The sequence below is a fragment of the Propithecus coquereli genome, unplaced genomic scaffold (genome assembly GCF_000956105.1).
Source record: "Propithecus coquereli isolate 6110/MARCELLA unplaced genomic scaffold, Pcoq_1.0 Scaffold251, whole genome shotgun sequence".
In the NCBI taxonomy this organism is placed as follows: domain Eukaryota; kingdom Metazoa; phylum Chordata; class Mammalia; order Primates; family Indriidae; genus Propithecus; species Propithecus coquereli.
The window spans coordinates 2,702,945-2,717,255 of NW_012148075.1; the positions used below are offsets into that span (position 1 = coordinate 2,702,945).

Sequence of the window (14,311 nt, forward strand, 5' to 3'; positions counted from 1 at the left end):
TTACAGTTCATAAAAAGTGAAAATGAGAAATTAAAAACATGGGAATACAGATACCTCTTCAATATGCTGATTTCTTTTCTTTTGGATACATAACCTGCAGTGCTGAGTCATATGGCAGACCTATTTTTAGGTTTTTGAGGGACCTCCATGCTGTTTTCCATAGTGGCTGTACTAATTTGAAGTGTATTATATTTTAAAATGCCATCATTGTTTGTGGTCCATTTTCTGTTTCATGTATGAAAAAAAAATAAAAAAGATCTGGTATTTTATGTGCATTACATTTTCTTATTGTGTTAAATTTCAACACTCTGTCTTTGATAAGGGACTTGCAACAAAGCATTGCCAGAGAACCTAGTGCTCCTTCAATTCCTACACCTGCCTATCAGTCCTCTCCAGCAGGAGGACATGCACCAACTCCTCCAACTCCAGCGCCAAGAACCATGCCGGTTAGTACACAAATTTTTTAAATGGAGGTTTTACGTTAGTGACAGCTTCCCTGCTGTAAAGGATAAAAAATATTTTACATTGAAGGTGATCAACTTTCTGATGTTTTGCAATATGTAGAACACAGCATCACTCATGAAATCTTGCCAAAAAAAACGTTTAATCTGAATCTAATCAAGTCTTTAGTACTAACTTTGCATTTACAGCAAATATAGTGATAAAATCAGAAGTTAAACTGTTCCATTAGGAAACAATTGGACAAATCCAGAACATGGAACATTACGTGAGACACCTGGATTGGTCTTTTCTAAAACTGAATGTCATCTGTCTGAAAAAAGACTGGGGTATAATCTAGATTAACATAAATGAAAAATTTATTATAATCAAATGCAGTATATGAACCTTGACTTTGGTTTATAAAATAGCTACAAGAGCTTTTTTGTGATAAATAGGGAAACTTGAATCTGGAGTGGATATTCACTGATATTGAGGAATAGGTATTAATTTTCTTAGGGTTAAAATGGTATTGTGATTAAGGAGAATACCCTTATTAGGACTTGAGTGCTGAAGTCTTCATGGCTGGTGTTATGAAGTTTGCAGCTTACTTTCAAATGGTTCTGCAAATATGTAGATAGATAAATATATGGATATAAATATAGATAAAGCAGATATACAAAATGTTAATAGTTATTGAATTTCATTGGTAGATATGTGATTGTTTTATATGCTATTCTTTTAAAGTTATCTGGCGTTTGAAAATTTTCATATAGTTTGGGGACTGGGAGTAGATTACAATAATAAACCTCATGTGTGCTTCTTCCATCCACCTGCAATATCTGGCCATTGGTGGAAGTAGTGAATGATTAAATAGGCATCAGGAAAAGAGCAGTGGTTTTGGTGTTTCTACACATTGGAGAATTATTCTTCAACTATGATACATTTCTAGAGTAATAAGCCAACATTTAAGAATGGAAATTAGAAATACATTTGGTTGGATTCTAGAGCTTTTCATATAGCACACCATCACTTATTTTAATCAATAGCAATTTGAGAGAAAAATAAAACATTTTGTAATTAATGCTGACTTTTCCTTATAGCCTACTAAGCCTCAGCCCCCAGCTCGGCCTCCACCTCCTGTGCTTCCAGCAAATCGAGCTCCTTCTGCCACTGCTCCGGCTCCAGTGGGGGCTGGGACCACTGCACCAGCTCCGTCACAAACCCCTGGCTCAGCTCCCCCTCCACAGGCCCAGGGACCACCCTATCCCACCTATCCAGGATATCCCGGGTAAGGCTGCAACAGTGTATATTTTAAGGACTTGGCTAATGTGTTTCTAGCTCTGGCTACCCTTTTGAAAACAGGGTCACCACTTCTATAAATGAAGGTGTCATGAATACATAAACTGCATAGTCAGCTTATCCAGAAATAAAAATAATGTTATGGTCACTTATATGAGTAGTTGAATGGCCATTTCCTGGGCTTTTCAAATTTATGTTTTTATATTTTGCATATTGGGCTTATATTAAACACATTTCTTTGGTATGGAATCCAGTATATATTTCCTTGGTTTTCTTTATTTAGATGATAAACTGATAGATGCCTTTTCTGATCTTAGCATAACAAGACTGATAAGGCCTTTGTTTATATCCCTGTACTTTGAAATTTTGGCATTTGATAAACTGGTGAACAGAAATTTGTCTAATTATGGAATGTACTTTCTTAAAGATTAACCACCTTTGTGGTAATTTCATAATCATAAAAATCCAGACATTTGACTGCCTTTTAAGATGTGCTCTAAATTTTGCTTAAGAACGTTTTTTCTTCTAAATATTAGAACTTCATAAACAGCAAATTTATGTTCACTACAGTGAATATTGAGTCTTGTGGAAGAGAAATGTCTTTAGACTATAAGTTTTGCCGCATTAAAATGAAGGGTCTCCATTTTTATTTTTTAAGTGTTGAATATTTAATCTCACTTCCTTCAGTGATATTATTTTCTAGATAGTATTAAATACTTGATATTCTTTCATCTTAATTAATAACAGGATAGGAATGCTTTTCTCTGACAAGTACCTTGAAACAGTTTTTTTCCCCTCTCCAGTGTTCTTTAATAGACTAAAAAATAGAGAAAAATGGCTTTTGTGAAAAAACTTAGTTTTGGAATAATCATTGTATGTTTAATTTTCTAGTATTTTATTTACCAATCCAGTTTTTTTGTTTTCTTCTCCCTATCAGGTATTGCCAAATGCCCATGCCCATGGGCTATAACCCTTATGCCTACGGCCAGTACAATATGCCGTATCCACCCGTGTATCACCAGAGCCCCGGACAGGCTCCGTACCCGGCACCCCAGCAGCCTTCGTATCCCTTCCCTCAGCCCCCAGCGCAGTCCTACTATCCACAGCAGTAATATGTCTGCTCAGGAGCTCAGCTGGCTCAGATCAGAGGGAAGGAAATACCAACCCTGCAATAAGTGTACTAAACTCCACGCTCTGGTTAATACAGTGTATTCTGCTGTACTGAATGCAGTCTATAATTTCTGTCTGCGGCTAAAAGCAAAAAGCTGTGCCCCGGTTTCACATTTGATTATACATGTGAGATTTGCTGCTGTTGCAGTGGGGTATAATAGGATTTGAAATAAATTACATTACAGTTCATAAAAAGTGAAAATGAGAAATTAAACCTGCAAGTGAAACGTTTGAAACTTATACTTTCTACGTGAGACATGGTTGGGATGTCAGATACTTACAAAGATGGCTTTAAGTATGGTTACTCAAGAAAACTAAGTTTTCTTTCTCTTTTGGTTTATTGATTTAATTTCTTTTATGCTATTTTGCATAATCAAAGCATTGTAAATCTTATAATTTAAAAATAAATTACTTAAGAACAGTTGTCATTGTTATGTTTTGTCATTGATTCTCATTACTGTCTAATTTCTTTCTGGTATCAGTCTCTCATTTTGTATGTATATGAGTTAAACAGATACTGTGTTTAAGTGCATAAATAGTGCAAGTTGATAGTCAGGTTCAAGGACATTTTATAGGGAAACCAAAAGAATAGTACCATAATTTATCTTTCATATGCTGATTAGTAAATTAATTTTTGACATTGATTTTAAAAAGTCCTATAATGTGGAAGAAACACATATTTGCTACCAAAGATTCTTCAAATAAATATACAAGTAAATTTGTATATTTAATGTTTTATTGTTAGCCTCTCCAAAAAATTGATGCAAATGCTGTTAATAATTCTTTCATTTTTTTCCATAACTTGATTAAAATAAATATATATCATTGACAGTACTGACTAATATAATGGAATTGTTTGGAGAAAATTTACTTTGTACCCTTCTATTCCTTTTTTCCACCTTACTGTCTTAGTAACATTTAATCACAGTGTGTATGAATATATCTAAGCTCTTTTTTTTTGGCTCCTAAAAGATTGGACTATTTTATAATTCAGGGAACACACAAAACAATTGTTGGAAACATGCCAATTTCGGAATAGGCTGTTTATTTAATATTAATCTCTGCTATTAGGATATCAATCACTGTATAAGCCTCAGTAAAAATAGTAAAGACATGCACCATGGAATGAGAAAATGAGAAAGGAATGAGTTGTCTAACATCACAGTGGGATATGTTCTGTGTGAAGTTCATTTCTGAACACATTAGGCGTATGAGCAGATTGCCAGTGAATCTATTTGTTTATTTTCTGAGTCTTACTGCTGACCTTTTCTTGCATTATTGTTTTATTTAAATGATACTGTCACTTGGTCCACTGTTGTTTTCATGGACAGTTTGGATTTATATTTTAAATGTTAGACTGAAGGTATGATTGTAAAAGGAAGTAAATTGGTTTAAAATATATGTGTATTCAAAAACAATCTTTGTTGTATGTAGAAAACATGAAGGCGTGTTAACTCAATATAAATGACCTTTGATTACCTTTGAATATTGGAATTGGTTTAAAGTCCAATAGTTAAGCCTTGACAAAAATAGTTTTTCACTTATCATTGCTAAATTTTAATACTTTGGATTCATCAAAGTGTGACACAGGCTTGTTTGACTGTTCTGTAAATGGCATTTAAGTTCTCCATTCTTATTACTCGAGGTATCTTATACTAACATAAGTCACTCAGTGAGAGTTAGGGGTATTCCACATTGCTAGTTTATAATTCTTACTAATGCAGAAAACAAAACAAAACTGGCCTGAATATTCTCTTGGGGAAAGAGGGCACTAAAGGAAAGGGTAAGTGCATCAGAGGGCCCAAAGAGGCCATTTAGCCCATTCCTCGTGCTAAGTTGGGCCTGCTCCCAGAGAGCCCCAGGAAGATCACTCAGAAACTCAAGAAAGGAGGCGTCACAGGCCCTTGAGGCACAGCACACCTGTTGTTGTGCTCAACTCTGTTAGCAAAACCTTTTAAATGTAGCAACCCTGACCCATTCCCTCTTGTCAGTTCACTCGTTTTTAGGTAAAGATTCTTTTTAGTCACCCATGTCTAGGTACAAATGACCAAGTTTCTGCAGCCCTTTATTGCTGGGTTTGCCTTCATAGGCCTGTACAGTTTCATTAAGGTGACTCATGGAAAGAAGTTTCTTTTGTGTTTATTTGACATTCTAGCAAACAAGAAGGGAGCCCTCACTGACATTGTTACGAAGCTTAATCCTTTACTTAACCTCCCATATTCTAGCAAATACCCTAAAACGTTGATAATGGATAATGCTGTTTATTTGGAGTTGGGAGGGTGCCACTTTGTGGTTCAGGTATGTTGTACCCTTGTTTATAATTAGGCTTTTTAAAAAAATTATCTTCCTAAATTAAGAAAAAGAGATCATCTCCAGGCCATTTATTTTGGGTTTTGGAATCCTATTTTAAAATGGATTATATACTTCAGATAATGAAGCACGGCATGGAGGAACCAGTTAGAAATGAAGAAAAAGCTGTCTAACTTCTATTTCTTATTCCTAGTTGGAGACATAGGACCTGACTTCTTAGTCTGGTGTAAAGTATTGGTCTAAAGAGAGCTAGTCCTGTGCCCCTTGGTCTTTATTCTCAATTAAGAAAAAGGCATAAGTTATTGCAAACCAATCAATCTTTGTGAGATACTCTGTACTGATAGCCCAACTTCTTGGCGGTTTCTAATCCCACCCGCCACCAGGCTAAGGAATTGCAGAAAAAAAAAAAATGGATTTGCACACAGCCTGTGCCCCTAACATTCTATCCCAGTCAGCAGCCTTTCTAGTCAAAACAGATTAAAAAAATGTTTTCCTTTGGAGCTTTACAGTTTGCAAAAGTGCTTTGTATACATTTTCTAATTTCAGAAACAGGATAAAATATAATTTGTTAAGTAAATTTCTGTTGGCTATGGAAAAAAGTTTTTTTTTTTTCAGTATATCTTGAAGAATCTTGCTACAAGCTAGTGGCAATCTCATTTTTAAAAGACTTTCGCAATTATTAATGATTCACAGTACAGAACAAGATACAAAGTAGGGAAAAAAACCTGCTATAGTGTTATAACTACGGTTTAAAAATAGACTTTAGAACTAACAGGTTGATTATAAGATTTACATGGAAGAGCAAAGAAGGAAAAATTATATTTTTAAAGAAAGAGAATATTCAGGCTTTATTTCTGGTATGAAGTTTATATTTTTAAAAAAATCCTATATTATCACACCAGAGATTTTAGATTCTTTTCTGGTTACAAACATTGCTGGTAGTTTGATTATATTTTTATTGTATTCATTTCTCGTAGGGGGAAAATTGTAAAGAAACAAAAGGTTCCAGATGAATGTATCCTAGAAATAAAAGTCGAAAGATTCTTACTTCTTGGAGTATGAATTCTTATTTTTAAAGTGTTTATCCTTCAGTTTTATTGTTTCCATAATTTCTTTGACAAATGATAGGTTGGAAAATTTAAAAAACACTCACATTGACAAAATGCATGAAACTACAAAAGGAAGACAAAGTTTAACTTTTTTTTTTTTACAGCTATGAACCCCATAATATAACTATCATACATGGACCATGTTTTCATTACGTATGATTTTTTTCCAGTTCTTCCAGATGAATATTCTCTTCAAGTGCCATTTTTAATTTTTGGAAGTGATCAACAAAGATTGCTGTAATATTCAGTTGATCAGGGAAGGGGGATGGGTTATGGTGCAGTCACAACCTGTGAAAGTGACTGAGAAGCTCATGCTTGGCCAGCTTTGGCATTTATTACTACCACGGGGCAGGACTGGCTTAGGAACAGCCTGTGAGTAGACCTGAACTTGACTAGAGCCTGTGCACCCAAGTGCTCAGGCCTCTGAACTGCAGGCCACAGGCTGCTGCCAACCAGTGTTCCTCCCGCCCCCTGCCCTCTGACTGCTCTTGCTTTTATGGGTAATCAGGCCGGGGCACAACCAAGTTGTCTGCCTTTTCTGCTCATTGGCACTCTGCATGGGAGCCTTGGCTTCTGCCAGTTCTGTGCTTCCTGACATCCTTCCTTTTTGCTGAAATGTTGCTTAGGTCCATTTCAACTTATGAACACCAAGTGATACAGGTGAATAGGTTCAAGTCTATTACCATTGTTTTTAAGTTTTCTTATATTTTGAAATGTTTTAACCTTTGCACATTTTAAAGCTAGGTGATTTAGACTCTCATCAATTATGTCTTTATTGTGAACATGAAGTGGCCCTTATTCACCTTGTAATACATTTTGTTACTAATATCACCACCTTTATTTTCTTTTTGGATGCATTAGCAGATTTTCTAACAATATGTGTGTACACCTGCCTTAGTTTTAGATGTTTGGATTTAGTTATTTGAACCAATCTTTTTTTGTAACCTAATAGGAAACTTTAACAGTTTTGATAAAATGATAATTTGTATGATCTCTTGACATGTTTGTCTGGTATAAATATTTTGTCCTTTCTATTTTCTTTTCCTGTCTTTCATTGTTTGGGTTATGTTTTCTTTTATCTTTTCTAGTTGTTTGGAACATTAGTCATCACCTACAAATTTTGAAGGCATTAATACTCTATTTTCTTCCTTCCTATCCTCAGCCAAGTCTTGTTTCTTAAAATATAAACAAAATTTATATTCATATTACTAAATGCACTATTATTTTTGCATTACATATCTTGCTGACATTTGTATTCAGTTTTTATTACTCAATTTAACATGTGTAAACCTGGTTATAGGTGAGCCTCCTCTCTTTTCCCTTCTTGGGGTGGCCTTTGAGCATTCAGGAGTTTTGGTCTTGCTGTCTCTCTTACGCCCGTCTCCCTCAGTGCTTCTAGCCTTGCGGACTTCTCTGTTGCTAGGAGGCGCCAGTGATCCCGGAAGAGGGACTCCCTGGGGGGCCAGTGCCCTCTTTCTCCAATGGACCCTGGAAGAAAAGGGGTGAAAAAGAATGGCCCCTTCAACCTTCACTCAGACTGGGCTGCGTAATATGTTCTTTTTAAAGCTAGTGTGTTTTTTGAGTAGGCAATACACACATGGTATAAATTTCAAAAGGTAAAAGGTGTGGGATAAAGACTAAGTGTCGTTTCTGCCCCTGTCCCTTGACCCAATTTCCTTCCTTGGAGATAGTCTCTGCTGCCGGTGCGCAGAGTTCAGATTGTGTTGAGACTTACCAACTCTCATAAGCAGGTGTGTTGTGACCCTCTGTGGAAGGGACACAGTGAATTGTGATAGTTGCGTCTAAAACCAGAAGCTTCCCTGGCTTTTCCTTCTTTCATTGAGACCAAAGACTGCATTTTTATCCGGGAACCTTAGAGAATTTATTCTAAATTCAGCTACACTTGACATTATTAACCAGACTAACCAATGATGTGTATTGAATCATTTATCTCTAATCCCACTGTGCTTTATGATTTTTCATAATTATCCAAAGCATATATTGATGGTAAAGATTTGCATTTTTGACTAGTACTTAAATACATTTTCAGCAAGAAAACTTCTCGCATTGGATCGTAGAAAATAGCCATACCTAAGAAAGGGAAGAGAGCATACTTACATTTAATTTCTTTTGACATTTTCATAGGCAGAATAATGGCCTCTTAAATATATCTATGTCCTCTTCCCTAGGACCTGTGAATGTGTTAGGCTACATGGCAAAGAAGAATTAATGTTGCCAATCTCCTGACTTTAAGATAGGGACTATTCTGGATTATCGGGCTGGGCCCAGTGTAATTTTAGGTTCCTTAAAAGTGGAGGGACGAGATAGAAAAAGGAGAAATAGAGAGACGATGGAATGAGAATAACTTGGCCCAGTGCTGTTGGCTTTGAAGACAGAGGAAGGGGCCGTGAGCCACGGAAAGTGGGCAGCTCTAGCACGTGGAACAGGGAAGGCTCTGTTCTCGCCCCCAGGCCTACAGTAGGAAGGGCTGCTGGGCCAGCTGACACCCTGATTTTAGTCCAGTAAGGCTCATTTTGGACTTTTGACTTTTGACTTCAATCAAGAATTCTGAGATAAATTTATGTTGTTTTAAGACACAAATTGTTTTAGTTTGTGGTAGTTTATTACTGCAGCAATTGGAAATGAATTTGGTTTATTTATTTATTTACTTACTAAATTTTCTGAGGGGAAATGGGTCTATCTCCGCGAGTGGAGAAGACCATGAATTTGGTTTATTAGCAAATAGTTACCTTGTTTTGCACCCTGGGTCATACTAAATATATTGTAGAAAATGTCCTCTAGATATTTGCAACATGAGGGTGACTCCACAAAGGCCACGTAGGCCCAACTGTTGGCTTCACCGTTTCCCTTTCATGAAAGAGTATTTGCTTTGTAAAGCACGATTCAGTTTCTTACTTCATATTTTGTTTTCTCAAAGAGGGTCTTTACGTTATTCTCCTCCCATACCAGTTTCTTTGATCACGATTGGAATTTTCAGAAGGGAAACACAATGCAGAAGGAAACGATGCAGAAGGAAACGAGGGGACTGTGCACAAGGGAAGTCACTTCAAAACAGACTGCAGTGTTGTGGAAGAGATGTCTGTTGCTAAATTGATTTTTTTCCTTATAAGTAATGTACAAAATTTTTAAGCATTAAAATTGAGATTTTTCTCCAGGCAAAAATCTATCTTTATTCAAATTACCTGATGATTTTTGAACCTTTAAAAAATTAATAAACTTTTTTTGTTTGTTTGAGACAGAGTCTCGCTCTGTTGCCCAGACTAGAGTGCTGTGTGTCAGCCTAGCTCACAGCAACATCAAACAAACTCCTGGGCTCAAGAGATCCTCCTGCATCAGTTTGCCTAGTCGCTGGCACTACAGGCACATACCATCATGCCTGGCTAATTTTTTCTTTTTTGTAGAGATGGGGTCTTGCTCTTGCTCAGGCTGGTCTCAAACTTCTGACCTCAAGCGATCCTCCTGCCTGGGTCTCCCAGAGTGCTAGGATTACAGGTGTGAGCTAGGATTAGAGGAGTTTTAGGTCTATAGAAAATTGAGCAGAAAGCACAAAGAGTTCCTTTATACCCCTTGCCCCACCCTCCTCACTACCTCATCTGCCCTCCCCTCTCCCTGCTTTTTTCCTCCTCTCTGTTTGCCTTTAAAATGCTGAAGTTTCCAACCTCCCCTTTGGAAAAACAGCTTCCACATCAGAAGGGACAATGAGGTGGGCAGCAGCTCAGGGTGGCACCTGGTGCCTCCTTGGGTGTTTGTGTAGGGAGCCAATAATTACTGAGACTGAATTTCTCATCACCCCCTGGAGTGGGCTTGTGAGTCAGAAACAAATTACTTCGGTAAATAAATGGGTATTTCTTGTGCTCCTGGGTCGGTGGGCTTCGGTTCACGGTCACCCACTGCATCTGGCCCATCAAAGAACTAGAATGGGAAAAGATTAGAGCTTAACTTCTAACTGAAATTTAGAATTTCCTTCAATTATAAATGGCAATGAACCAACCTTTGTAGTATTGCCAGAACCTGTGGCTTTGTCACTTCCAGAAATTCCAGCTATTCACGTAGCCCGTTACAGTTGCCACTGATTTCTCAAAATGTGGCTTATGCCCATCAATACTGCTCCCTGGTGAGCAGGTGTGTGCGAATCTACCCCCAAAGGCCGAGGAGTTGAGAGGCCAAAGAAAGAGTTGACTAATCCAGTTTCTCAGGCACATTTAATAGGGACTTAAGAACAGAAGCCATGTCTCAAGGGGCCTCAGGATGGTGGATCTTTGCACCTACCCTCCAGAAAGTATCCTTTATAGGGCAAGCTGGTCATGTCTCAGACTTTCTTGTTGAAACTTGTGACCACTGGGGAGGTTAGATGCGCATTTTTACGAGGGGTTATCTATGCTATAGGCATTGTTTAAAGACCTTGCTGCGGAACACCTTGGCATGCAGGAGTCAAACATCCGTCATCATGGAAGTTTTACTTCAAGATGGCATCACCCTTGCTATGCAACAGGCTGTTTTCCCACAACTACTTTAAATTTATGGTAATTAGAAGTGACACTGGGTCTTGTTATTTATTGTGTTAAAAAGTATACATATTCATATGGCCTCCACCTGTTTAACAATTGGATATATTAATTGAAATATAATTGGTTTTATTTGTAATTATGAATTTGGGAAGAGCTCCATAGGCTTTGCCTGATTGCCAATATGGTTCTTGACACAAAAAAGTCGATTAACCTCTCCATTGGAAAGCTTGCAGGGTGAGGGTGGCGATTCCCAGTTTGACCACAAGAGGGGACTATTGTACAACTCATGTTTTAAAAGATCACAGCAGGGATTTTTCTTATTCTCTCTTAACTCTTGTTCCAAAATTGGTTCAAGTTTTCTCCTTTACTGTTAGCAGTGTAATTGGGGCCTCGTGACGAGGCTGTGTCACTGATAGGCCGCCAAGAGTTGAAGCATCGTTATCTTGTGAATCTGGGAAGACATGATATGAAAAAGTGAGTGTCTCAGGCACTAGATGAGAACGAGCAGTTTAGTGTCCCCAGCTTGTTTGCTGTCTTTTTGTTTTGTTTTCATTTCAAACGTTATATAGCAGAGAGAATACTTGGTTTGTTATACTGGTAGGAACAGACCCTCCATCAGGGTAGAAACACAGTTGAAGGTTTTCTGTGAATGCAGTGGCTGTTAGAAGAAAGTGGTGTGTGTGTGTGTGTGTGTGTGTGTGTGTGTGTGTGTGTGTGTGTGTGTGTGAGAGAGACGTGGCGCCGGCGCAGGAGGGAGGGAAATCAGAGCTTCCCAGGTGAAGAAAGGCCGTGATCCTATAATGCAAACCAGAGGACCTGCCAGGCCTCCGCTTGGCGACCCAGTGTTTGCCCCCAGGTCTGATTTTAATGGGGACAATTTCACACGTTCCCTTGTCCTTTGGCCACATCAGCACTTAGGTCGCTGTATATATTAAAGGGCACAGAACAGAGGCCCTGGAGTGTCTAATGGCTCAGGGCAGCAGCCACTTTCGAAGTCAGCATCGTGCGGGGAGCGGCTCTGCGACCCTCCCCTGCTCGGAAGCAGGTCAGGCGGGAGGAGGAGCAGCGACACGTCCACTTGCGCAGAGCATCATTCTGTGTTCAAACCTACCAGGGACTCCAAAATTAACATTCGCTGCACTGCCTGCTTCTCTCACCTTTAAGGATGGTTGGCTGCTTTTTTTTTTTAAGTTTTAATTATGAGCGACACTGATTCATTAATTTCATTCAACAACTTGCCGTTGAAAGCAGCGCTTTACAGGCTCCACCCCGGGGCTGGGGCCGCAGGAGAGAACCGGTCCCAGGCGCCGCGGACCTGTGATGCCTGACGGGTGCTTGGCACAGAGCAGGTAGACGCGTCTGCTGGAGCAGGTTTGTCTACTGTGTGACCAGCAGGCAAACTGCGAATCTTCTAATCAGTCTCAGTTTCCTTATACATAAGTGGGGAATCATATTACCTACTTCACAAGAGTGTTGTGAGAATCAAGAAAATAGGTTGTGTACACAGTTATCACCGTGCCTGGTTGTTGTTACTGAGGGGCACAGCTTTGTTCCTTAAGCATGTGGTATACATGGGAGGCCAATAATAGCAGCCAAGCGCGTGACCTGCTGCCACATCCTGCTTCACTTTATGGCCCTGGTACCCCCATAACCCGGTGAACTTAATAACTGCTTGTCATTAAAGTGGCCAAGCTTTATTTTATAGGATGACAGTGTGACACATTCGTGGAGAGCCTGGGCTCTGGAGCTGCACGGCCTGTGCTGAGTCCCAGCTGGGTGGGACTGAAGAGCTGCAGGGCTTTAAGCAAGCTACTTAGCCTCTCTGTCCTCAGTTTCCCACCTTTAAGACAGGGGCCATAAGGGCACTTTCTGCATAACGTTATTTTGAGTTAATGCATGAAAAGCTCCTAGAATGGTCCCTGGCACACAGCAATTACTCAACATTGTGAGCTATTATTATTATTACTGTTATTGTCCTAGACAACTTGTGAAATATTCTCTGATGACAAGGTTAAAGGGTTGTGTGAATCCACTGGACAGTCTAGACCAGTGGTCTCCCGTCCCTTGACCCTGTTTCCTCCAGGTAGTGGGGTGCAGATGGAATGAGGGTGGATGAGCCACAGTGGTGTGATGATGGTGGCTGGTGGTGGAGGGGTATTGTTGGTGTGGTGGGTGGTTGTTTCTGGGGACAGTGGTGGGGTGACGTAGGGTGGTAGTGGGGAGGTGGTGTTGGTGGGGTGATGTGGGGTGGTGGTTGGTGTTGGGGTGATGTGGGGTGATGTGGGAGGGTGGTTGGTGTTGGTGGGGTGATCTGGGGTGGTGGTTGCTGTTCGGGTGATGTGGGAGGGTGGTGGGGGGTGGTTGGTGTTGGTGGGGTGATGTGGGGTGGCGGTTGGTGTTGGTGGGGTGATCTGGGTGGCGGGTGGCTGTGGTTTGTGAGTGTGACGGCGTGGCAGTCACCTGGAGCTGGCGTGGCTGAGGGAATGCTGGTGGGGTGATACTGAGGTACTGTTGGTAGTGTGGGTGGGGGATGATGATGGAGCTGTGGGTGGCGGTGACAAAGCCATGGGGAGAGTGTGGTGGTGGGCCCGTCAGTGTGGCCAGGTAGGAGGACCAGCCCTTCTCTCTGACTCCTTGGAGGCCGTCCTAGCTGTGACTGCCACAGCAGAGCCCACTCCAAGAACTGGGTGTATGCCTGACTCCAGCTCCGCGGGACTCCGCCCGCCGAGGGCCGGTGCGTCCTCAGCCAGGGTCAATCCTGGCGGTGCTGGAATTCCAAGCGGCACGGTCAGTTTCTGCGTGTGGTCTCCGAACCTGTTCCATTATTATGGACGTGCCCACATTGTATTTTATAGTCTTGCCTCATACGCCATTTTTTTTCTTTGAGAAATCACAAACACTTTAAAGATATTGTACAAATATTTCTTATAACATCCTTTTGATGTTGGGGTCAGGTAAAAGAACCCTGCTTTACAGGTGACCAAATTGAGGTGATTCTTCAGGTCACATGTTTCTCAAACCATTGAGAAGTGGCATCTGGTTTACAACCCTTCCCGTGGCTGGTAGAATTAATTTTTGTTGGGAAAAAAGGTCATTTTGTTATATTTAAACCTCCCCTCAACGCTGGAAAAAGAGAGCCGTTTCTTTTCTTTTCTCAGAGCCATGCTGTGCGCCTCCTCCCTGTGCGTTTGTCTGTGACCCGGATTCCTTGCTGACGAGAGTGAGGTACTAGGAGTGGGGCGAGAAGTTTCCATTTGAAACTTTGGAAGAGAGTGGTATTCGTACCGCCCTTGACATCCCAGGGAACCATTTTGGAGAGAAAAAAATAAAAACAAATGAAAAAACTTCTATCAGTTTTGACCACTTTAAAAAATATTTGCTTCACATTCAGTAAAACTGAGAAAAATCACATTTTCCTTGGTGAAAGCGGCTGCAGTTTCTTGCAGAACGCCT

The 14,311-nt window shown here is 40.0% G+C and overlaps 1 protein-coding gene across 2 annotated transcripts in view; it reads left to right on the top strand.

Moving 5' to 3' along the window:
• The window catches only part of PDCD6IP (programmed cell death 6 interacting protein), a 76,281-nt gene extending 72,950 nt beyond the window's left edge, over positions 1-3,331 (top strand). For both annotated transcript variants that reach the window (XM_012646876.1, XM_012646877.1), the window contains exons 16-18: positions 323-446; positions 1,542-1,729; positions 2,678-3,331. In XM_012646876.1, the coding sequence (XP_012502330.1) occupies positions 323-446; positions 1,542-1,729; positions 2,678-2,852 (487 nt within the window). In that variant the 3' untranslated portion in view covers positions 2,853-3,331. The remainder of the gene's footprint in view (positions 1-322; positions 447-1,541; positions 1,730-2,677) is intronic.
• The last annotated feature ends 10,980 nt before the right edge of the window (positions 3,332-14,311 follow it).